Source organism: Saimiri boliviensis, chromosome 20 (genome assembly GCF_048565385.1).
Source record: "Saimiri boliviensis isolate mSaiBol1 chromosome 20, mSaiBol1.pri, whole genome shotgun sequence".
NCBI classification, from domain to species: domain Eukaryota; kingdom Metazoa; phylum Chordata; class Mammalia; order Primates; family Cebidae; genus Saimiri; species Saimiri boliviensis.
In genome coordinates this window covers 23,193,945-23,218,537 of record NC_133468.1, presented here as the reverse complement: position 1 = coordinate 23,218,537, position 24,593 = coordinate 23,193,945, and the positions used below count along the sequence as shown (strand labels likewise).

The 24,593-nt window shown below is 37.8% G+C and overlaps 2 protein-coding genes across 10 annotated transcripts in view; one reads left to right on the top strand and one right to left on the bottom strand.

Moving 5' to 3' along the window:
• The window catches only part of RNF145 (ring finger protein 145), a 93,088-nt gene extending 82,773 nt beyond the window's left edge, over window positions 1-10,315 (bottom strand). The window contains 2 exon segments of the mRNA XM_074390294.1: window positions 189-293; window positions 9,629-10,315. The gene's annotated coding sequence lies outside the window, so the exon portion shown is untranslated.
• A 79-nt stretch (window positions 10,316-10,394) lies between these two features.
• UBLCP1 (ubiquitin like domain containing CTD phosphatase 1) overlaps window positions 10,395-24,593 on the top strand; it is a 261,529-nt gene continuing 247,330 nt past the window's right edge. For 7 of the 9 annotated variants that reach the window (XM_074390300.1, XM_074390299.1, XM_074390298.1 and 4 more), the window contains exons 1-8: window positions 10,397-10,479; window positions 16,147-16,352; window positions 17,178-17,269; window positions 17,628-17,713; window positions 17,790-17,905; window positions 19,241-19,339; window positions 21,765-21,802; window positions 22,331-22,429. In XM_074390300.1, the coding sequence (XP_074246401.1) occupies window positions 16,199-16,352; window positions 17,178-17,269; window positions 17,628-17,713; window positions 17,790-17,905; window positions 19,241-19,339; window positions 21,765-21,802; window positions 22,331-22,429 (684 nt within the window). In that variant the 5' untranslated portion in view covers window positions 10,397-10,479; window positions 16,147-16,198. Of the gene's footprint in view, window positions 10,480-16,146; window positions 16,353-17,177; window positions 17,270-17,627; window positions 17,714-17,789; window positions 17,906-19,240; window positions 19,340-21,764; window positions 21,803-22,330; window positions 22,430-24,593 lie in introns of all 9 variants that reach the window. The other 2 variants (XM_074390302.1, XM_074390301.1) reach the window with 1 other exon arrangement.

The window sequence follows — 24,593 nt, the reverse complement described above, 5'->3', positions numbered from 1 at the left end:
TCTTTCCATCAACCATCATTTTTCATGCCTGGCTTTCAAGCAGTGAGCAGCTGAAACTGGGCTCAGTTACAAGGGACAGTAATGAGGCATCTCTCTCCCTCCCAACCAGGGTAGTATCAGTGGAGGCAGAGTGGGGAGTGTGAACTCCCAACCTTACCCAACAGTAATGAGATACCTTCCCCACCAACCTTGGTTGTCAAAGGAGGCCTGATGGAGAGCTTTGGCTTCCTCCCCAGCCAGAAAGTTTGAAGGTGTCATCTCCCTTCTTCTAACAATTCAGTGTCAGAGAAGGCCTGATGAAACAGAAATTTAAATAAGATTTAGCACCAAGATAATACAGATGTTGGAATTATGTTATCTTAGCCTACATAATAAGGGTTTGTTTGTTTTTTTTTTTTGAGACAGAGTTTTGCTCTTGTTACCCAGGCTGGAGTGCAATGGCACGATCTCGGCTCACTGCAACCTCCGCCTCCTGGGTTCAAGCAATTCTCCTGCCTCAGCCTCCTGAGTAGCTGGGATTACAGGCACGTGCCACCATGCCCAGCTAATGTTTTGTATTTTTAGTAGAGACGGGGTTTCACCACGTTCACCACGATGGTCTCGATCTCTCGACCTCGTGATCCACCCGCCTCGGCCTCCCAAAGTGCTGGGATTACAGGCTTGAGCCACCGCGCCCGGCCCATAATAAGGGTTTTAAAGCAGTCATCATAAAAATGCTTTAATGAACAGCTATGAACGTGCTCAAAGTAAATAAAAAGTCTTAGCAAAAAATAGAAGACATAAAGAAAAAAATTGAGATTTTCATACTGAAAAATACAATATCCAAAATAAAAAAAAATGAGTGGATAGAAGAAGGAAGAGCACAGAAGAAAGAATCAATGAGCCTAAAGATAGAATAGGAGAAGTTATCTAATCTGAACAATGGAGAGAAAATAGACTAAAAAAAATTAACTGAGGTTCAGGGACCTGTGGACTCTACCAAAATATCTAACATTTGTGCTATCAGAGCCCTGGAATGAGAGGAGAAAGACAGCAGACCTCAAAAAGTGTTTAAAGAACTAGTGTTTGAAAATTACCCAAATTTGGCTAAAGACATAAGCTTACAGGTTAGAGAAGCTGAGTGAGCCCCAAACAAGATCAACACAAATAAATCCCCACCAGACACATCATTAGTCAAACATTTGAAAACTAAAGACAGAAAAATAAATAAAAGTCTTGAATGCAGCAAAAAGGAAACAATGACTTATGAGTAGGGTGAAAAACAATTAGAATTATACAGGATTTCTCATGTAAAACACTGGAGGCTAGAAGAAAAAAGCACATTTTTCAAGGGCCAAAAGAAAAGAAAAGCCAGCCCAGAATTCTGTATTCAGTGAAAATATGCTTCAGGAATAAAGGAGAAATCAAGACATTCTCAAATGAAGGAAGACTAAGAGCTTTCGTTGCTAGCAGACCTACAGTGATGGTTAAATTTAGATGTCAATCTGACTTGGTTAAGGAATACTTAGAAATCTGGTAAAGCATTATTTTTGGGTGTGTCTGTGAAGATGCTTCCAGAGAAAATTAGTGTGTGAGTCTGAGTGGACTAGCTGGGGAAGATCTGCTTGCAATGTGGGCAGGCACCATCCAATCTGCTAGGGGCTCAGAGAGAATAAAAACAGAGGAAAGGTGAATGCATCACTCTATCTGCTGGAACTGGGATGTGTTTTTTCCTTTCTTGTCCTAGGAAAACAACTCCAGGCTCCCCAGGCTTTGAACTCCAGGACTTGCACGAGAGTCACCCTCCCTACCTGACCAACTGGATTTTCAGACCTTTGGCCTTGGACTTGGAGTTACATCACTAGCTTCCCTGGTTCTTCAGCCTTGGGGCTTGGACCTCACCATACTACTACCAGCATCCCAGAGACTCCAGTTTGCAGATGGGCTGCCAAGGGATTTCTCACCCTCCGCTATTATATGAGCCAATCCCTGTAATAAATCCCCTTCCACTTCACTTGAACTAGTAACATGTTATCACTAATAGACTGTTTTAAGTTATATTTATATAACTTAAATATAATGTAAATATAATGTAATAATACCTAGAGCAACCACTACAAAATCTACTCAGAGATAAACTAAAAAAAAAATATACAAAGAGATACACTTAAAACAACTGCAGGCAAATCAAAATGGAATTCTAAAACAATATTCAAGAAATAGAATAACAAGAAAAAATAGAAAAACTAAAAACAGAAGGCACAAACAGGAAACAAAACATAGGTGGGAAGACTTAAGTCTCAACAGATTACAAATTACCTTGTAAATAAATGGTCTACTTTATTTCTAAAAGGCAAAACTTGGAAACAACTAAAATGCCCAATAAGTGAATGGTTAGAAAAATTTTGGTAAATCCACACAGGGATCCTACTCAGCATAAAAAGAAATGAACTACTGATACACAAAATAGCTTGACTGGATCTCAAGGGCCTAATGATGAATGAAAAGGATGATCTCCACTTATACTGTATGATTCCATTTACATGATATTCTTGAGATCCAAGATGGCTGATCACTAGCAGCTCGGGATTGTAACTCCCAGTGAAAGCGCAAAGAATGAGAGGACGCCACACCTTCACATGAATTCTTGTTGCTCACGCACCAGGAGATTCCCAGCGTAGGAGCCCCACGGGTCGCCAGCGCGACTCTTGTGACCGGCGAGGCGGTTTTGCCGGCGCCTTGGAGCGACGGTTCTTGGTGCAGAGTCAGAAAAGCACCATCAATCTTAACGCCGCTGATTGAGTCAGCGCAGTGGGTTGCTCAGATTTCGGCGCTGAGAATCAGTAAGTTGGACGTCCACTCAGAAACCCAATTACAAAGACGGTAAATACAAAGACCACAGATGGATAAATTTATAACGAAGGGAAGAAAACAGCCAAAAAAGGCTAAGAATACCCAAGATCAGAACGCCTCTCCCTCAGCGGGGGATCACAGTTCCTCATCAGCAACGAAACAAGGCTTGATGGAGAACAAATGTGTTCCAATTACAGAAGCAGGCTTCAAAATGTGGATAATAAGAAACTTCTGTGAATTAAAAGAACTTGTTTTAACCCAATCTAAAGTAACTAAGAACTTTGAAAAAAGATTTGACGAAATGTTAACAAGAATACACAATTTAGAGAGGAATGTAAGTGAATTGATGGAGCTGAAAAACACAATACGAGAACTTCGTGAAGAATGCACAAGTTTTAACAGCCGAATTGATCAAGCAGAAGAAAGGATATCAGAGGTCGAAGACCAACTCAATGAAATAAAACAAGAAGACAAGATTAGAGAAAAAAGGATAAAAAGGAATGAGCAAAGTCTCCAAGAAATATGGGACTATGTGAAAAGACCTAATCTACGCTTGATAGGTGTACCTGAATGTGACGAAGAGAATGAATCCAAGCTGGAAAATACGCTTCAGGACATTATTCAGGAAAATTTTCCCAGCCTAGTAAGGTAGGATAATATTCAACTCCAGGTAATACAGAGAACACCAGAGATATTCCTCAAGAAGAGCAACTCCAAGGCACATAATCGTCAGATTCACCAGGGTTAAAATGAAGGAGAAAATACTAAGGGCAGCCAGAGAGAAAGGTCAGGTTACCCACAAAGGGAAGCCTATCAGACTTACAGCAGATCTCTCAGCAGAAACCCTACAAGCCAGAAGAGAGTGGGGACCAATATTCAACATCCTTAAAGAAAAGAACTTTCAACCCAGAATTTCACATCCAGCCAAACTAAGCTTCACAAGTGAAGGAAAAATAAAGTTTTTTGTGAATAAGCAAGCACTCAGAGATTTCATCACCACCAGGCCTGCTTTACAAGAGCTTCTGAAAGAACCACTACACATAGAAAGGAACAAACAGTATCAGCCTTTCTAAAAAAATTATCAAAAAGAGCATCAATATAATGAAGAATTTACATCAACTAATGGACAAAATAGCCAGCTAATATTAAATGGCAGTATTAAACTCACATATATTATTATTAACTCTAAATTTAAATTGACTAAATCCCCCAATCCAAAGACAGACAGGCAATTTGAATAAAAAACTAAAACCCATCAGTATGCTGCATCCAGACCCATCTCACATTCAAGGATACACAAAGACTCAAAACAAAGGATGGAGAAAGATTTACCAACCAAACAGAGAGCTAAAATAAATAAATAAAAAGCAGAAGTTACAATTAAGCAACAAAGATCAAAAGAAGCAAAGAAGGACATTATATAATGATAAAAGGATCAATGCAACAACAAGAAGAGCTAAAGATCCTAAATATATACGCACCCAATACAGGAATATGCAGACATACAAGACTTATAAAGAGACTTAGACTCCCACATAATAATAGTGGGAGACCTCAACATTAATATTAGACAAATCAGTGAGACAGAAAATTAACAACGATATCCAGGACTTGAACTCAGATCTGGAACAAGTAAATGTAATTAACATTTATAGAACTCTCCACTTTAAATATACAAAATATACACTCTTATCAGTACCAAATCATATCAACTTAGAAGTTTAAACGAATCTTGGTTGACTCCATTTACATGATATTCTTAAAATGACAAAATTATAAAGGTGGAAAACAGATTAGTGGCCAGCGATTAGGAGTGGTCAGAGGAATGGGGGTGGATGTGAGTACAAAGAGGTAGCACAAGTGTGGTGATGGAATAGTTCCCTGTGTCATAGAGGTAATTACATGAATCTGCATGTGATAAAATGGCATAGAGCTATAAGTACACTCACAGCATGAATGTCAATTTCTGGTTTTGATGTACTATAGTTATGTAAGATGTAATTCACTGGCAAAAACTGAGTGAAGAGTACACATGACTTTTCTTTTTGCAGAAGTTTTAATAATTTAAAATTATAATTATGAAGTAACATAAATATTTATAAATACAATTTATAATAATTATAAAATATTTATAATTATTTTCAAATCATTGTAGAGTCTCAGGAGAATCTACAATTCTCTTGGGAATCTACAATGATCTAAAAATACACTTTAAAAAGTCTCACAAAAGGCCGGGCACGGTGGCTCACACCTGTAATTCCCAGCACTTTGAAAGGCCAAGATGGGTGGATTATTTGGGTTCAGGAGGTTTGAGACCAGCCTGGGCAACATGGCAAAACTCTGTCTTTAGAAAAAACATACACGGAAAAAATCAGCTGGATATGGTAGCACGTACCTCTAGCCTAAGCTACTTGAAATGCTGATGTGGATCACCCAAGCCTGGGAGGTCAAAGCTGCAGCGAGCCTTGATGGTGCTGCTGTACGCCAGCCTGAGTAACAGAGCAAGATAAAAAAAAAAAAAATCACATAAACTATACATATGTGTGTATGAGTGTGTATAAAGTATAGAAAAGCAAGGATAGGCACTAAAAAGTTAGCAGAGTTATGAATATATGTGTTATTTGAATATTATTTAAAAGAATGCCTTTATGAAATTCTCATATAAAAAAGAAATAAAAGTAATGTAAAATCATTGTAAAAATTCAGATATACGGAAAAATACAAGCAAGATGAAAATCACCTGTTCTATGATGCCACAAACAGAAAATTTCATTAATTCACCTAACATATATTTACTGAGTACATCCTACAGAGCTATGATCTATCACAATTTCAGTGTACATTTCAGAACTTTCCTGTACCTCCAGAGTTATATACAAATTGTAATCATTCACTGATACGTATTGTTACATGCATAATATATACAGCTGGCCCTCTGGATCCACAGGTTTCAAAACTATGCATTTAATCAATCTCAGGTTGAAAATATTAGGGGAAAAACCCAAAGATAATAGGACAACAATAAAAAATAATGGAAGTAAAAGCAATACAGTATACCAACTATTTATATAGCATTTCCATTGTATTCGATATTATAAGCAATTGAGAGATAATTTAAAGAATATGACAGGATGTGTATAGGTTATAGGCAAATATTATGCTATTTTACGTCAGGAACTTGAGCATCCTCAGATTTTGTTATTCATCTGGGGTCCTAGAATCAACGTCCTACCAAAACCAGAGGACAACTGTTATATAATATGCTCTTATTACTTAACATTCATTCTTCATTAATTTAGCACATATTTATTGAGCACCTATGTTAGACAATATCATGCTAGGTTCTCAGAATAGGAAGGTGAATAAATTATCTGTTTTTAAACAAAATTTACTAATATGGTTTGGCTTTGCGTCCCCACTCAAATATCATCTCAAATTATAATCCCCATGTGTTAAGGGAGGGACTTGGTGGGAGGTGATTTGATCATGGAGGTGGTTTCCTCCACGCTGCTGTCATGATAGTGAGGGAGCTCTCATGAGAGCTGATGGTTTAAAAGTGGCAGTTCCCACTGTACACACACACTCTCTCTCTCCTGCTACCATATAAAACATATCTTGCTTCCCCTTCACCTTCTGACATGATTGTGTTTCCTGAGGCCTCTCTAGCCCTGTGGAACTGTGAGTCAATTAAACCTCTTTTATTTATAAATTACCCAGACCCAGGTAGCATTTTTATAGCAGTGTAAACAAGGAATAATATGCTTATAATATAGTGGTAGAGAATGTCACTAAACAAATAACAGCTCTAAGAAATACACAATTATAGAGTATGTCAAGTTCAGACAACTGTAAACAATGTTCTGAATATCCATCTGTGAAAGGAAAGGGTGGTGGCTATGATGGCAAGATACCATGGCACGTTTATTATTGATGGAATGAGCCAGAAGAAAGAGGCTAAATATATAAGAGCAAGAGAAGGGAATCCTGGATTTATAGAAAGCTTCCTTAGAAGGAAGAAGCCAGAGACCAAGTAAAAGGGTTGGCTTCAAATAGAAGGGAACTGTCTCAACTGAAATAGAAGCAAAAGTGAGGATGACTAATGTAGATTTAGAGGTTTGAAGAGGAATTGCCAAAATATGGGACAATGTCATCTGCCTAGAGCAAAGATGTATATTGGAAGTTCTGAGGTTTGAAGAAAATGGAGTTTTTAAGTAGTAGTTTAGGGAAAGTACACTGAATAGAGAAGGGCAGTAACTGGGCAGGCTTCATTAAGAACCTGTATTCTGTCATATGGGGCAAATTCTAAATATTTTCAGCTCCCGTACTGCAGGCAAGATGAAGGCAAGGGAGTAGGTATTAGAAGAGAGAGATAAACTCTAGAGGAAATTAAATTTTTAAAGAGGATTGTCTTCCAACTGGAAAGAGAGGGAAAGCTTTATGAGGTGAGTAGATCTCAGCTAGGCAAGAGAACACACTTGCTAGAGAAAGAAAATGGCCAAAGAGAGAAAAGCAGAGAAAAAAGTCTGGGGCAGATGGAGATAAAAGCAGAGTAGTGGTGGATTTCTAGCCTACATGCAGGAATATCTTTTTGTCTTCCAAAGTAAATGTGGTCTTAGTAATATTAACAGTTTATCATCTGATGCTGTGAAAATGCTTATATATATATATATATATATATATATATATATATATATACAGACTCTTAGAACTGACCATCTATAGAGGAATTTCTAGGCATCTTTAGCTGCTACAGGGCTGCATAAATGAAGGACAAGTATATTATCCTCCCCACATTAGAAGAGAGGCTCCAGGGAGCAACAGGAGACAAAAGTTCTTTTATTTTTGAGACAAAGTCTTGCTCTGTCACCCAGACTGGAGTGCAGTGGTGTGATCTTGGCTCACTGCAACCTCCAACTCTCAGGTTCAAGTGATTCTCATCCCTCAGCCTCCCGAGTAGCTAGGATTACAGGTGCGTGCCACCCTGCCTAGCTAATTTTTGTATTTTTAGTAGAGATGGGGTTTCAGTATGTTGACCAGGCTGGTCTCAAATTCCTGACTTCTAGTGATCTGCCTGCCTTGACCTCCCAAAGTGCTGGGATTACAGGTGTAAGCCATTGCATCCAGCCAGAAGTTATTTTCTTATTGGCGACTGTGAGTCGGCTGTGAGCCCTTTCCTGGGTCCGTTTTGTCATTCCTAGATTTATCAAGACTACAGGTCCTTTTGTGAAATGATGTCTTTAAATCTACTCCAAGTCTTTTCTTAACACTATTTCTAATTTCATGAATGTTTAGCTAAGTAGAAATGGACTTGGAGGAACTGAGATATGGGCAAAAGGTAACTTGAAATCATTTATTAAGGGGATTGTTTATCCCAAACATTTTGCTACCCTAATTCTGAGAAATACTATTGTACAACACTTGGCAATTATTAAAGTACCTACACTCTAGAAATACCCGACTTATCAGACCCCTTGTAACATGGCTATTGTGCCATTAAAAACAAGAATCTCCATATGAATAGTGTTGGTTATGTCAAAATTAGTGAAATGTTTCACTTGACTTTGGTAATTAACAAAAACAAGCTTCTTTAATGACAATAGTAAAAATATAAAGTGGCACGCAGCTAGCTGACAGGTGAACAAAGCCAGGAATAAGAGACTGGGTTGAAAAACATTATAATTATTCATTTTGGAGTTCAGTCCCTTGCCTTTTAATGGTCTTTTTGAATTGACTGCTAGTGTGTGATATTTTCTGATATAAATTCTTGTAATTTTAGGATTTCCCATTCTTTTAAAACACTTTTACTTTATTATTGATTGGTTAATACATAATAATTATACCTATTCATGTGATATTTTGATATATGCATATGTGTAATGATTAAATTGGGGTAAGTTGAATAGTCATCACCTCAAACATTTATCATTTGTGTTGAGAATATTCTAAACTTTCTATTTTGAAATATATAATAAATTGATAACTATAGTCACCCTTCTTGTGCTGTGGAATGCTACAACTTATTCCGTCTAACTGTATTTTCACTCCTTTCAACTTCTCTTCATCTCCCTCTCCCTCCTATCCTTCCCAGCCTCTGGTAACCACAATTTTACTCTCTACCTCCATGGAATGAACCTTTTTCCCTCCCACATATTAGTACCTAACTTCAGTGTCAGACCCAAAACTATGCAGCTATTCCAAGAAAACTATTTGAGAAAATGCTTGAAAATGTTGGTCTGGGCAATGATTTTTTTTTTTTTTTTTTTTTTTTTTAAATTAAGACCTTCCCTCTATTTTTTCTTTGAAGAAAAGGGCATACTTTTCTTTCTTTTTTTTTAGACGGAGTTTCACTTTTGCTGTCCAGGCTGGAGTGCAATGGCACGATCTCGACTCACTGCAATCTCCGCCTCCCGGGTTCAAGCAATTCTCCTGACTCAGCCTCCCGAGTAGCTGGGATTACAGGCATGCGCCACCACGCCTGGCTAATTTTGTATTTTTAGTAGAGGTAGTGTTTCTCCATGTTGGTCAGGTTGGTCTTGAAATCCCGACCTCAGGTGATCCGCCCGCCTTGCCTTCCCAAAGTGCTGGGATTACAGGTGTGAGCCACCGTGCCTGGCAGAGGGCATACTTTTCAATGAAAAAACGTTTGAGATTTTTAAATGAGCAGATACTCATGCATTACTAGTGCAGCAAAAAAAAAAAAAAAAAAAATTAAAAGGAGAGAAGAATGTAAAAAACAGCATGTGCCTCTTAACTAAAGAACTGCTAAGATACAAAACTTGGCTGTTTGCTGTCTTACCCTCACTGCCAAGAGGAAAACATTAGTTACATCGCCGTCGTGCGCCCTGGAAGTTCGCTGTATGGAGCAGATGAGGACTGCTCCGCATTTCCATTCAAGTCTGACATTCTTTTGTCTGCCTTTGTGTAACCGGCTTTCCTTGCATTCAGAGGAAAGACGGTATGGAGGTGCTGATGCGAGGGTTGGGACGATTCGATACAGTATGGTAACCTCGATCGCAGCTCTCCTATGAGATTTGCTTCCTGGATTCTGAGTCACTTCAGCTTGCCCCTTCCCTTTCCTGACCCTTTTCCGTTTTCCCTTAGATGGGAGATTCTCCTCAGATTCTAAAATTATTAGTGTTGGTAGCCACTGGGGCCATGGGGTGGTCTCAATCTTGAGTTCTCAAAGATCACCTTTTAAGCTTCATTCGGAACACGATACAGCCACGCGAGTCCTAGCCCTGAACCTCACGACGACTTCAATACACCTGGGGAAGCCAGCACACCCAATTCCGATGCTGCTAGAGACGTCACAAGCCGCAGCACCCATCCGCTCCCGGCTCACAGCGAGCACAGGCGCAGAAGGAGCGAGAGGTCATCCAGGGATCGGTGCCATCTCCACAGCGGTTGCAGTCTCGGAAAGGCCTGGCTTCTTCGCGGCTTTGTGGAGATCCCTTACAGCAGCCATTAAGCATTGGCACCCGAAGAGATTCAAAGGAAGCAGCCGCGCGGTCCACAACATACTTCCGTTTCAGACCACCCACTTCCGGTTTGTCAGCCGGTTCCGGTCCCGCCCTTCACTTCCGCTGGCTCTCGGTGTCACGGCGGCCGGTTCCTGCGTCCGCTGCCGCTGGTTCTGCCGCACTTCAGGTGAGGCGTTGCGGGGCACTTTGGCCCGCCGCCCGTGGAGACGCCGCTGGGGCTCGGGGACAGTGATTTTGCCGCCTGCGCGGCGTGGCTTGCACTGCGGCGGGCCGGGGGTGGTGTCTGTCCTAGTCCGACGCCCAGGCCCCTGGCCTCGGGCCCCGCGGCTGAGCGGGCCGCTGTCCTTCCATCCGGCCTTCTCGCCTATTCCGAGGGCTTTTGGAGTCCCTGTGGGTTTTACGTCCCCACACCTCATGACTCGGTCTTCTGGGGCTTGTCGTCTCTCCCCTCACCCTCCTTGTTGGAGGCATCCCGGCCCTCTTGGTTCTGGAGTCGCCACCTGCCTCCCGATGCCGCCCTGAGTCCGTGAGCGCAGCCCCGGGCGCTGCACCAGCTCGCAGTCGTCGCCGGCGCGCGGTTCTCGCCGGGAGAGTTCTTAGTGCTTCACCGTTGCCTTTCGCTGGGATTGTTGAAAGTTAACCTCCCGTCAGTCCCCAGAGTGCTGTACTTTCTACTCCTGTACTTCAGAGTTCTTTATTTGCCACTTTTTAGGTGTGTGGTCCGGGACAAGTTGAATTTCTTTTCAGGTTTTTCATTCGTGTAATGAGGACAGCAGCTGTTGGTTCAGGATTGTGAAGGTTCAATAGGATAATTAAATTGTTGGGCATGTTATTCCATCATAAACACCATGTTTCACTTGATAGTTTACAAAGTCCTGTCACAGGTGTTACTTCATGCCTTAACACTACTGTCCAGTGAATATACATACATATATATATATATATACTTTTTTTTTTTTGAGACGGAGTTTTGCTCTTGCTACCCAGGCTGGAGTGCAATGGCGCGATCTCGGCTCACCGCAACCTCCGCCTCCTGGGTTCAGGCAATTCTCCTGCCTCAACCTCCTGAGTAACTGGGATTACAGGCACACGCCACCATACCCAGCTAATGTTTTGTATTTTTAGTAGAGACGGGGTTTCATCATGTTGACCAGGATGGTCTCGATCTCTTGACCTCGTGATCCACCCGCCTCGGCCTCCCAAAGTGCTGGGATTACAGGCGTGAGCCACCGCGCCCGGCCTGTCCGGTGAATATTAATAGCTTCATCTTGTGGTTGAGAAGACCGAGGCCCAGAGGTAGATTGGCTAGGCAAAGTCAAGACAGTATGTTAAACAGAACTCCAACCTAAACAGCTATTCTTGACTCTAGGTTGACCATATATGTGTTCTTTGCTTGCTTGTTTGGGTTTGATTGCCAACTTCACTCCTCCCCACACCCCAAATCATTTTTCAGTTTATAAATCTGGTGGGATCTGAAATGATTCAAAATACTAGAATTGTGTGAGAAAGAAGGTTAAATGTGAAAGCAGAAGAGCTCATGCATTTATATCACACCGCTTCATTGATGTGAATGTCTGAATAATGATAAAGTAAGGTTAAATAACTTTTAAACAAATCTTAAGACTTACACATTTACATTTTTTATGGTGTTTGTTTTGTTTTGCTTGGCTCTTAAGGCATTTGCCAACTTGGAATTTCCACTTGAGGGATAGGTGCTTCCTAACTTTTTAAATGCTGCTTTATTAAGCATATTGAGCCCATGCCATCTGGCACTTTTTTTTTTTTTTTTTTAAGGATGAAAATATTAAAGAGCCTGGAGCACTGGCTCTCAAATTTGATCATGCATCAGTGGTGAGGAGGATGTACCTTGTTAAAACCCAGATTCCGAGGTCCCTTCTCATCACTCCTGATTACATTTCTACCAAATTACCAAGTGAGGTAAATGCCGTTGATTGGTCCAGGGACCACACTTTGAAAACCACTGGTCAAGAAGAGCAATGACTTGTTCAGGGTCACCTGGAACTCAGATGATCTCACTCCAAACTCTGCACTACTACTTATCACAATATATGGGATATTAGTTCTGGTTGCCTTTCTAGCTCTTTTAGGAATCGTTTTTATTCTTACATCTTACAGAAAATAGTTAAACTGTATTTCAGTTTAACTCAAAAGGTCCACTTGTGTTTTTATTGAGGATTATAGCATTTGTTATAGTTCTGTCTAAAATGGAATACATTACCCTAAATTCACACACTGGCTATACATTTTCAGTAGAACAGGTTGTAAACATTAGAGTAAATATACATTTATATTGCATATTTGTATTCATATGAGTAAATATAAATATGAATTTATGGTGCTCTCCTAATTGGTCTGTTAGTATGAGACACTGTTTCCAAATTATTTTTGGATGTTGAGATTAAAAATTTGCCTTATTTCTTACAGTTGGTCCTAATAATTGCATGAAGGGTGCAGTCAGATGTTTCATCAAATAAGTGAAAGCATTGGAAATACCAATACTTTGAGATTAGAAAATTCGGTTGTTTCACCTGTGGGAGTAATGAGTTTATGAAAAGTAGAAAACTTATGCAGGAAGAGACATATGTTTCGTTATTTATGTGAGTGGCAGCCACTGTATAATCTTGTGTGCTTAGATGTGTACCCGTGGGTTTTGTATTTACTGAGATTGATATGGTTTGGCTGTGTCTCCACCAAAATCTCAACTTCAATTGTATCTCCCAGAATTCCCACTTGTGGGCGGGACCCAGGGGGAGGTAATTGAATCATGAAATCTAGTCTTCCCAGAGCTATTCTTGTAATAGTGAATAACTCTCATGATATCTGGTGGGTTTATCAGGTGTTTCTGCTTTTGCTTCTTCCTCATTCTCTCTTGCCACTGCCATGTAAGAAGTGCCTTTCACCTTCCACCATGATTCTGAGGCCTCCCTAGCCACTGTGGAACTTTAAGTCCAATTAAATCTCTTTTTCTTCTCAGTCTCAGGTATGTCTTTATCAGCAGCATGAAAACAGATTAATACAGTAAATTGGTACCAGTAGAATGGGGCATTGCTGAAAAGATACCCAAAAATGTGGAAGCAGCTTTGGAACTGGGCAACAGGCAGAGGTTGGAACAGTTTGGAGGGCTTAGAAGAAGACAGGAAAATGTGGGAAAGTTTAGAACTTCCTAGAGGCTTGTTGAATGGTTTTTGCCCAAAATTCTGAAAGCGATATGGACAGTAAGGTCCAGGCTGCAGTGGTCTCAGATGGAGATGAGGAACTTGTTGACAATTGGAGTAAAGATGACTCTTGTTATGTTTTAGCAAAGGTACTGGTAACATTCTGCCCCTGCCCTAAAGATTTGTGGAACTTTGAACTTGAGAAAGGTGATTTAGGGTATCTGGTGGAAGAAATTTCTAAGCAGCAAGGCATTCAAGAGGTGATTTGAGTACTGTTAAAGGCATTTGGTTTTATAAGGGAAGCAGAGCATAGAAGTTTGGAAAATTTGCTGCCTTGACTATGTGATAGGAAAAAAAAAAAAAACATTTTCTGGGGAGAAACTCAAGCTGGCTGCAGAAATATGCATAAGTAGCAAGGAGCCTAATGTTAATCCCCAAGAGTATTGGGAAAATGTCTCCAGGCCATGTCAGAGATCTTCATGGCAGCCCCTCTCATCATAGGCCTGGAGGCGAAGGAAACAATGGTTTTGTGAGCTGAGTCGAGGGTCCCCATGCTGTGTGCAGCATAGGGACTTGGTGCTCTGTGTCCCAGCAGCTCCAGCCGTGGCTGAAAGGGGCCAACATCTCACAGCTTCGGCTGTCACTTCAGAGGGTGGAAGCCTCAAGCCTTGGTAGCTTCCATGGGTACACAGCCTTGCTATTGAGCCACGGGTACACAGAAGTCAAGAATCGAGGTTTGGGAACCTGGGCCTAGATTTCAGAAGATGTATGGAAACACCTGGACGCCTTGGCAAAAGTTGGCTGCAGAGGCAGGGCCCTCATAGAGAACCTCTGCTAGGGCAGTGTGGAAGGGAAATGTGGGGTTGGAGCCCCTACGCAGAGTCCCTACTGGGGCACTGCCTAGTGGAGCTGTGAGAAGAGGGCCACCCCATCCTCCAGACCCCAGAATGGCAGATCCACTGGCACCTTGTGCCGTGCGCCTGGTAAAACTGCAGGCAGTCAATGCCAGCCCATAAAAGCAGCTGGGAGGGAGGCTGTATCTTGCAAAACCACAGGGGCGGAGCTGCCCAAGACCATAGGAACCCACCTCTTGCATCAGTGTCACCTGGATATAAGACTTGGAGTCAAAGGAGATCACTTTGGAGCTTTAAAATTTGACTGCCCCTCTGGATTTCAGACTTGCATGGGCCCTGTAACTCTTGTTTTGGCCAATTTCTCTCATTTGGAACAGCTGTATTTACCAAATACCTGCATCCCCATTGTATCTAGGAAGTAACTGGCTTGCTTTTGATTTTACAGGCCCATAGGTGGAAGGGACTTGCCTTGTCTCAGATAAGACTTTGGATTATGGACTTTTGGATTATTGCTGAAATGAGTTAAGATTTTGGGGGACTGTTGGGAAGGCACGATTAGTTTTGAAATGTTAGGACATGAGATTTGAAGGGGCCAGGGGTGGAATGATATGGTTTGGCTGTGTGCCCACCAAAATCTCAACCTGAATTATATCTCCCATAATTCCCACATGTTGTGAGAGGGACCCAGGGGGAGGTAATTGAATCATGGGGGCCGGTCTTCCCATGCTATTCGTGTGATAGTAACTCTCATGAGATCTGATGGGTTTATCAGGGGTTTCCGCTTTTGCTTCTTCCTCATTCTCTCTTGCCACTGCTATATGTAAGAAGTGCCTTTCACCTTCTGCCATGATTCTGAGGCTTCTGCAGCCATTACGGAACTGTAATGTCCAATTAAACCTCTTTTTCTTCCCAGTCTCAGGTATGTCTTTATCAGCAGTGTGAAAACAAACTAATATACTGATCTTTGATACCTTAACTCTTGTATGTTCAGTGAAGACAGGCAGTTGTGTAGGGCAAGAAACACAAGATTTAGTAGGAAGACCCGTTTTCTAACTAGCTATGTGGAGATTATATAACCTCTCAAAACTCCTGTTTTCCTTAATTGTAAAAGAGGGGAAACATCAAATTTCTCTAATAAGATTGTGTAATTTCAGTTCATAAAATATGAAACAGTGGCTGTTTACTATTTACTTGGCACAGTGCTGAAACATAGTAAATTTTCAGTTTGAAAAGGTTTTTATTTAACCAACACTTAATTTATGTAGCGTTTACTAGGTGTCACCCAAATGTTAACTAATTTAATCCTCATAAGAGCCCTAAGAAGTAGGTAGTATCATCATCCCTGTTTTACAGATGAGGAAACCTAGGCACTGAGAGTCAAGTATCTTCTCAAAGTCCGATAACTAAGTGGAAGAGAGCTGGGATCTGAACCCAGGTCACCTGGCTCTGCAGTCTGTGTTCTTAACTACACCACACTACCTTTCAAATGTTAAATGAATGTGGATAGTCTGTCATGGAAGAACTTGCCTGTAGCATAAACTTGACCAAATACAGCAGGAGGAATGGATAGCTCATAATTGCACATTTCCAGTTGAACGGTGAGAGAGTATTAGAAAGTAGTAACTCTAAGCGAAAAGTTAGGAGGGTGGGGGAATTTAACTTTATGAGTCCTAGTATCTTTTGGTGTTCTGGTAGCATTCCTGTATGGACAAAAGTTCTGTCTGAAGTGGGCTCAAACTTAAAAGTTTGTCTTCAATGTACAGTATCTATTTTAACTTACTCACTTTTTGTCTTCCTTTCCAGGTATTTTTTTTTTTTTTTCTGAAGGACAGCTGCTTCCTCATATGTTTCAAGAATGGCTCTCCCTATCATTGTAAAATGGGGTGGACAGGAGTATTCAGTGACCACACTTTCAGAAGATGATACTGTGCTCGATCTCAAACAGTTTCTCAAGACCCTTACAGGAGTGCTTCCAGAACGCCAAAAGTTACTTGGACTCAAAGTTAAAGGTAATTCTTGCCCCACTTCAGATTTTTTACATTGAATTTTTAGTATTATTAATTTTAATAGTTGTTTTGAATATAATTGTTTAATAATTTATACTTGCTATTTGTTTAATACGTCTTTCTCTTTGGAGATTTCTTTAGCAGAAATATTCTTAAAATTGTTTTAGTGTTAAAAGTAAAAATATTAAAGTGTACTCAAAAATACCATGATTATTAAGATTACTTTTGATGGTTTAGACAGTTGGTATTTGTTTGTTAAACCTTTGGCACAGAAGTCCCAGATGAAACTCATTTATTTTCTGACATCTACCTTTTAGAACAGTGTTTTAATTGTACCGTGGGCCTTGTACTCTTCTCAGATTATCTTTTCTGTTTCTAAAGTAAAGATGACATTTAAAAATTATAGGCAGCTTTCATATCCAGTTTAAAAGGGATTTTCTTATGGTGTTTTTGGATTATCGTATCATTGAAGAGTGAGTTTTCAGTAATAATAAATCTACGATTTTCTTAGGCACTCTTCCTGGAAAACAGTAATCCTCATCTTGAACAGCAGAATAAAACATGAATAATTTTGTTTAGGTCGTTGAATAAAGGTGTTCATCTAAGACAGAAATGGGGAGAAAATAACCCTTGTATTAATTTTGACTTCTCAGTGTCTTACATGTGACTAATTCAGTAGACACAATTTGTTAATGTAGGAAAAACAGAAACAACAAAAATTGCTGTGACATCTGTACCGAACCTTTTAATGTTAGGGTTTTGTATAATGGAATAGTGAAACCAGCACCTGAACTTTACTGAGGAAACAGTCATTTGCTTGTATTGTAGGCAAACCTGCAGAAAATGATGTTAAGCTTGGAGCTCTCAAACTGAAACCAAATACTAAAATCATGATGATGGGAACTCGTGAGGAGAGCTTGGTAAATGTTTACTTTTTGTTACCATTTGTCCGTTTGAAGATATGATTTATACTACACTGTTGTATCATAGTTTTAATTGTGGTAAAATTGTCAGTCTAGCAATCAATAAAAAAATAAAACCTGCATTGTGAATGTGGAATTAACTGTGTAAGTATAGTAGTAGCGCAAATGGTCAAATTTAACATGGTGAATCTGCCCGGGAGACATACATAACAAAATATTAATTGTGGTAATTTTCCAGTGTGGGCTTAAAAGACTCTGGAACTCAAATTGTATCTCTCATTTGATTTTTGTGCTATGCATGTATTTGTTATGTTAGGGATAATGTGGTAAAACAAAACTTTTTCCATCTTAATAGGAAGACGTCTTAGGCCCACCCCCTGACAATGATGATGTTGTTAATGACTTTGATATTGAAGATGAAGTAGTTGAAGTAGAAAATAGGTAAGTGCTTTTCGCTTTAGAAGTAATCGGTTGTCATGTGAGAAAAAGTGAATATTTCATCTATTTTTTCCTTTAGAGAAGAAAACCTACTGAAAATTTCTCGCAGAGTCAAAGAGTACAAAGTGGAAATTTTGAATCCTCCCAGGGAAGGGAAAAAGCTTTTGGTATTAGATGTTGATTATACACTATTTGGTAAGTCAGTTAATAACGCTTTTCATCTTCTGTTACCCACAACAACTTTTTTTTTCTTTTTTTTTCTTAGCAACTCATGGTTCTCCTTAAATACTTGAAAACTTTTATTACAAAAGTAAATCACTCATAGTAGAAAGTGCAGATAAGCAAAAAAAGTCATCTCTAATCCTGATACCCAAAGATGACCACTCTTAATAATTTGATATGTATCTTCTAGATTGCTTGTATCTCCTCTTATTCTTTTAATAGCAGATTGAATATATTCTTAGTGAAATATTATTTATTATAAAATATATGCATTTCATAATAAATTATACGTATATTAGGCTAGACAATATTCTAGTTTATGGATGCATCATCATTTAACCGTGTTATTCCCTGTTGATTATAATTAATTTTTTATGAGGAATAATAAAATCATTTTTGATATTTTAATCCTTGGTTTCTTGTTTAATTATATTCAGGCAGATTCTTTAATTTAAAATTTCTTATGTAGGCCAAGTGTGGTGGCTCACATCTGTATCTCAGCACTTTGGAAGGCTGAGGTAGGAAGATCACTTGAACTCAGGAGCTGGAAATCAATCTGGGCAACATAGCAAGACCTCATCTCTACAAAAAACTAAAAGTATTAGCCAGATGTGGTGGTATGCACCTAGTCTCAGCAACTTTAGGAGGCTGAGGTGGGAGGATCACTTGAGCACAGATTAAGGCTTCAGTGAGCTATGATCATGCCATGCCACTGCACTCCAGCCTGGGTGACAGAGGGAGACCCTGTCTCAAGGGAAAAAAAATGTTTTATTTTCATTGAAAAAGAAAGATGTTCCTTTTATGTCCGATGTTGGCAAGAAATAGTTAACTGGTGGTATTGGAATTTATTTCTAATCCTAAACCTAAAATATAAGTTAATGTACAGTTTTTAAAATTTTAGTTAATTAATTGGCCCTATCATTTTGAAGAAATGTGATTATATCTGCAAGTTAGATGACTAAAGGTGAGTATAAGTGGACATAGTTTGTTTTGCATTATTATAAAATAACATCTAAACTTCAGAGACTAGGTGAGAAAAAAATTTACAGTTTACTACTTAAGCCTGAATTTTCAGTATTGCTTTTTGCAAATTGAACAAAGTTGATCAACTAAAATTGGATCTTAAGGATTTTAAATTGTATATTTTGAAAGACATCTTTTTGTCAGCCAGTGTAATTCATTCTAAAGCATTTTGCAATGAAATGGTTTATATTGCATTTCATAATATATTACATTTTATAATAATTGGTATTAGATACTTGTTCATTATAGTAAACTAATAATTATTTATGGTCAATTTTCTTTTAGACCACAGGTCTTGTGCAGAGACTGGGGTAGAATTAATGCGGCCATATCTTCATGAATTTCTAACATCTGCTTATGAAGATTATGACATTGTTATTTGGTGTAAGCTGTATTTTTTTTTGTTTAGATTCCTGTGGAAATAAAGTTGTTCCTTATATTATTGTGCTGTATAAAATGACTTAAAATGAACTGTGTTTAAATATGAAATAGTTTTCATTTTTTAGCAGATTTCTAAAATGAAGCATGTGTCACAATATAAACTTAAACATATATTTGCCAAATACCAGTGAGATAGTTAATTTAAGTATAGGACATGAGTACATTGTAGTATAAGAATAAAAATGGCTCATTTTCCCAATGACTTCACCTTGATTAGAAGTTTTTCCTTCTGATTCTTTTTGTTTTTTAAACTAGGAACATAACTTTAGGGTCTTGCTGTGTTGCTCAGGCTGGTCTTGAACTCCTGGGCTCAAGTGATCCTCCTGCCTTGGCTTCCCAAAGTGCTGGCATTACATGCATGAGCCAACGTGCCCAGGCTTTCCTTCTGATCTTTGCTGTGGAATTCTTGATGCTTTGGAATATTTTTGTTTTCTCCTTTTTTCCTGACTCCAGTTTTAAAATACTTGGAGAAAGGTGTTTAAAAATAAATCACAGTGAAATAGTTCTCTAGAAATGAAGGCAACTTGAATTACTTAAGGAAATAATAATATATGGAGTAAAGCAATGACATTCAAATTGTGGTCTGTGGACCATTTCAGGAATGTACAGGTCTGTGATAAGTTACTGAGTTTGCTTCAAGAATTAAATCTACTGTAATACTAAGCACACTCTTCAGTTCAATTAACATTTTTTGGTAGCAAGATTTTCTTGAAAAATGAAGCAATGCATTGATTTACATCCCTCCTCCCCAGAAATTAAATTAAAGTCACCATTTGGCAATGTCATAAGCAGAGAAGAGTTATCCTGACTGAATTAAATGAAGTCCCATCAAGTAAATGTGCTACATTTAATTGTACTAGGTCTTTGATGTTATAGTCTGTAAATTCATTTTATATTTTTCCTTGTAATCAGAGTACTTCCATTATTTGTGATATGTGAGTTCCATGTGAGTTCATAGCTGTTAGGATTAAAATTATAGTCAAAATATGATAACAGTTTTCTGGTTTAGTAAGATAAGGTGAAGAAAGCTTGCTGGTAACAAATTTTTATTTAGCAACTTTGACATCTAAGATGATATTTGAGAAAAAAGTTTATCCTCTAAATGTTATTAAACGACTTATAAAATTAGAGAACTTTTACAATCATATATTTAAGTTATTTTTACCAACTGTGATATTTTGTGGTAGTTCATTAAAAAGCATACTTCACTTTGGAACTAAATAGAATAGGATTTTAATTCTGGCTCTGTTCTTACTATGTGACACTGGGTAGGTCACTTAATGTCTCTGAGCCTTAGTTTTCTCATCTGAGAAATTAAGATAACTAAATATATTACAGGTTTTAAGAATAGAAGTATCAATATAGCAACTAGTAACATGTCTGACATAGTTACTTAGTAATTTGAAACTTATTAGCCGTTTTGTGAGTCTTTTTGTTTTTAATCTGATAATTACAGATACAAAACAAGTACTGAATTAAATTTTTTTTTCTGTCTTATTATTGTTTTCATCAGAGATACAACAGTATTTAAAATTTTAGCTCAACTGACCAGTTTTGTATGTAAGGTGATTTTTCTGTTTTTTGTATATGTGCATACTAAAGATTTATTATTGTGAGAATTCACGTTCCTCTTTTGCTTTTGAAAATTATATACACAGACACTTCAAATAACTAAATTGCTTTTCCTCCTTTTAAGCATTTTACTTGGTTACACCTGTATAATTTAGTGCAGTAAACCAGAAGAGCACATAAAGATGAGGATTTAGTTTTAGTATCAATAATCATGAAGCTGGTTAATGTCTCAGCAGCTACATGATGCTGATATACTTTATGAATTTGTCTCAGATTTCTCCTTACAAGCTACTAGATTCAGTGAGCTTCAATTTACTGAGACTGACAAAATGCAGATTTTTATTGAACCTAAGTAGCCGGTTTTCAACATAAACTTTTGACACATACCAATATACTTATATTGACACTATGTATACCTGCACATTGCCTGGAAATAGGAACATGGAAAAAAGTGATCCAGGCACTCAAGTTTAAGTTTGGAATTGATAGAATGTCAGGGCTGGTTTAAAAATGGAGTTTAGGTCTTGATTTATAAATTTCCTAGGTTCAGAGTTGTTTTGAGCATGGGTTACCTGTATCTCATAAAGAGTTGCTTAAAATTTATTCTGTCTTGAAGACACTGAAATAAGTTAACTTCTATCAATATTTAAAAGAAAATTATTGTAAATATGCTAGGGACTGTTAATTGTGATGCATTTAAACTTTTAGTTTTGCTTAGAAAACTTATTTATACAGAGTTTTTTAAAAGAAATTCAAGCTTTTCATGTGTATTGTATTATCATTCCTCGTGTTTTAGCTGCAACAAATATGAAGTGGATTGAAGCTAAAATGAAAGTAAGTGTTAGAAAGCAATCCATTTAAAAATATTTGAAACTGCATTTGTCTTGTTAAAAGTTCTAGAACTGAAATAATTTTATTCTTATTGGAGGGCATTTAGTAGATAGATAAATGCCATTACTGGGAGTAGAGGTGTGTTTAAAGTGTGTTTAATAAGTGGATTTTACTGAATCCCTAAGTCTTTTATAAGAAAAAGTATAACTAAGCTTGTTCCCTCCCTCACATTCTTCCTCATTTTACAGTAATACTTTGTTTTCCTTCTTTTGCTCTGATGTGTGTAATAACTAAAGAGGCAGTGTTCTCCTAAAATGGTAATTTAGGAAGCAAGCTGTTTCTAGTTTATTTTCCTTGGAAAATTTATTGACTTAGCTAAGTGAAACTAAAATAGTTGCTAGTTGGTTAGCAAGATGTAGTGGCCAGTGGTGTAGAAAGTTGGCATTACAAGAAATTGCAGCTAGAATATTCAGAAAATCTGAAATTTTCCACATTATTTTGTTTTAACCTCATGAATATTTGTGTTTATAGGAGCTGGGAGTAAGCACAAATGCAAATTATAAGATTACCTTCATGTTGGATAGTGCTGCTATGATAACAGTGCATACTCCAAGGAGAGGATTAATAGATGTAAGAAGTCATTTTACTTTTATTTAATGACATGATTATTTTCCAGTATACTTTTTATGTTTATGCTGATGGAGTAAATTAAAGATTGTAGAGGTTAATCTGAGTGAATAACAAAGTGGTTGAGTTTTGAAATGGGAAAATGTATTTAAAGTTAAAATATTTTAATTTTAATGATAAAATTAAGGATCTTGAAGCAGGACTATCAAGAAAGGAACTTGTGATTGTGGGTAATTGACCTGTGTTGATGACAGCACAATGTTGCTAGGTGGAGTAAGTGAGAAAAATACTGACTATTATCAAGGAAGATACTAGAAACAAATGAAAACACTCACCCTGCCCTGTATGAAACTGGTAATAAAAGCAGATGCATCACGATGTGTGTACTTTGGGGTGTTGCTAGAAAATAGCAACAACACTTAGAGAAAAGGGTTGAGCTAACAAGTTATTTTAGTTGTCAAGTAACTACTCATTATTAAGTACCTACTGTCTGGAAGGCCCTGAGATAGGCACTGTTGGGAATAAAGAGATGAGTGAGATACAGTCCATACTGTTTGAAAGCACCCAAACTACTAGCCCAGCTGGATAATGCATGACTGTAATCCCAGCTCCTAGGGAGGCTGAAGCAGGAGAATTCCTCGAACCTTGCGGGTGGAGGTTGCAGTGAGCCAAGATCGTGCCACTTCACTCCAGCCTGGGCAACAGAGCGAGACTCCATCTCAATAATAATAATAATAATAAAGTAAAAATAAAATAAAAGCACCCAAGCTAATAGGAATTGAGGAGAACTTAGGTTGCTAGGAAATCTTAGAATAGACAGTATTAAGACCATCAAAACCTTAAATAGGATGATTTACGGGCATGGGAACTGGTTCTGTAAAGAAAATACTGCATGTATTGGGGGGAAAAAGGTAATTTATTATATACTGAAGTAAAATAATACCGAGACTGTCTTAAAAAAAAATAGGGAAATGTTAAACATCATGTTTGTAACAGTGAAAAATTAAAGGAATAAAAATAATCCTCAATATCCAGCAATAGAGAATTGGATACATACATTATTGTTATGTATATAAGGGAGCGCTGCTTGTCATTTGATGTAGTAGGATATGTAATGATTTAGAAATATTCATAACATGTTTAAGTGAAAGTATTTTAGAGAACAGTGTTGTACGCCATTACAAAATAGTGTTTAACCTTTGTTTGGTTCAGGATTCCCCTTAGGTTAACCAAAAAAACCTGTCAACTGTCTGAGGCTGCTCTTGTTTATAAAAATGCCTAGAGGCAATATATCAGAATATTGAGTTGTTATCCTTGGTACTGACTAGATTATTGATGATTTAAAATGTTTCTTTGTGCTTTTATGTATTTTCAAGTTTTCCTGTAGCTAGCAATATTACTTTTCTAAATCATAACAAAGTAGGCTGTGTTTTGGGGAACATATATGATGCTTGACCTAATTATCAAATGACAGCACTTTTTAAGAGGATGTAGGATTTTTATTCTGGATGTCATAAAAAGTTACCTCTGTTGTGATATTTCTTGAGGCTTTTGTTAGCTAAAAGTCCCCAAAATATGGCTTATTGTATTAGTTCCTATATATTTGTCTTCATTTTGTATGTGTGTGGGGGGTGGTCTGTTTTAATATTGAACAAGATCAGCAGCCAAAAAAAAAAAAAAAAAAAATCAAGAAAGTAAAATTTTAGTAAATTAAAATATTTCATTAACATTTTTGGTAGTAGGCAAGACAATAGGAAGGAAAAAGCTTTCTCCAAATTAAAATAAATTATAGGATGAAAAAACTTTTAAATGACAGCCTTTTTCAATGTTTGTTAATTACCACTTAATTGTATGTATTTATTATTAATTCTATTCACATATCATAATGTTTCTGTTCAGCAAAAGTAATTTTCTAAAAATTAATTTAGAACATTTTCTGAATGTGTAATACATTCACATAACTTAAAAAAAAAAAAAGTAAAGTACATAATGAAAAGTCATGTTTTACCCGGTGCCTAGCTACTTATTCTCCCTATAAGCAATCAGTGTTATTTTCTGTGTGGTCTTACAGAGACTTTACACAGATACCAACAGATTCAACTATATAAAAAATTGTCTCTTTGAAGCTTCAGTTTAAGAATTCAGAAATAAGAGTAAGAATTTGTAA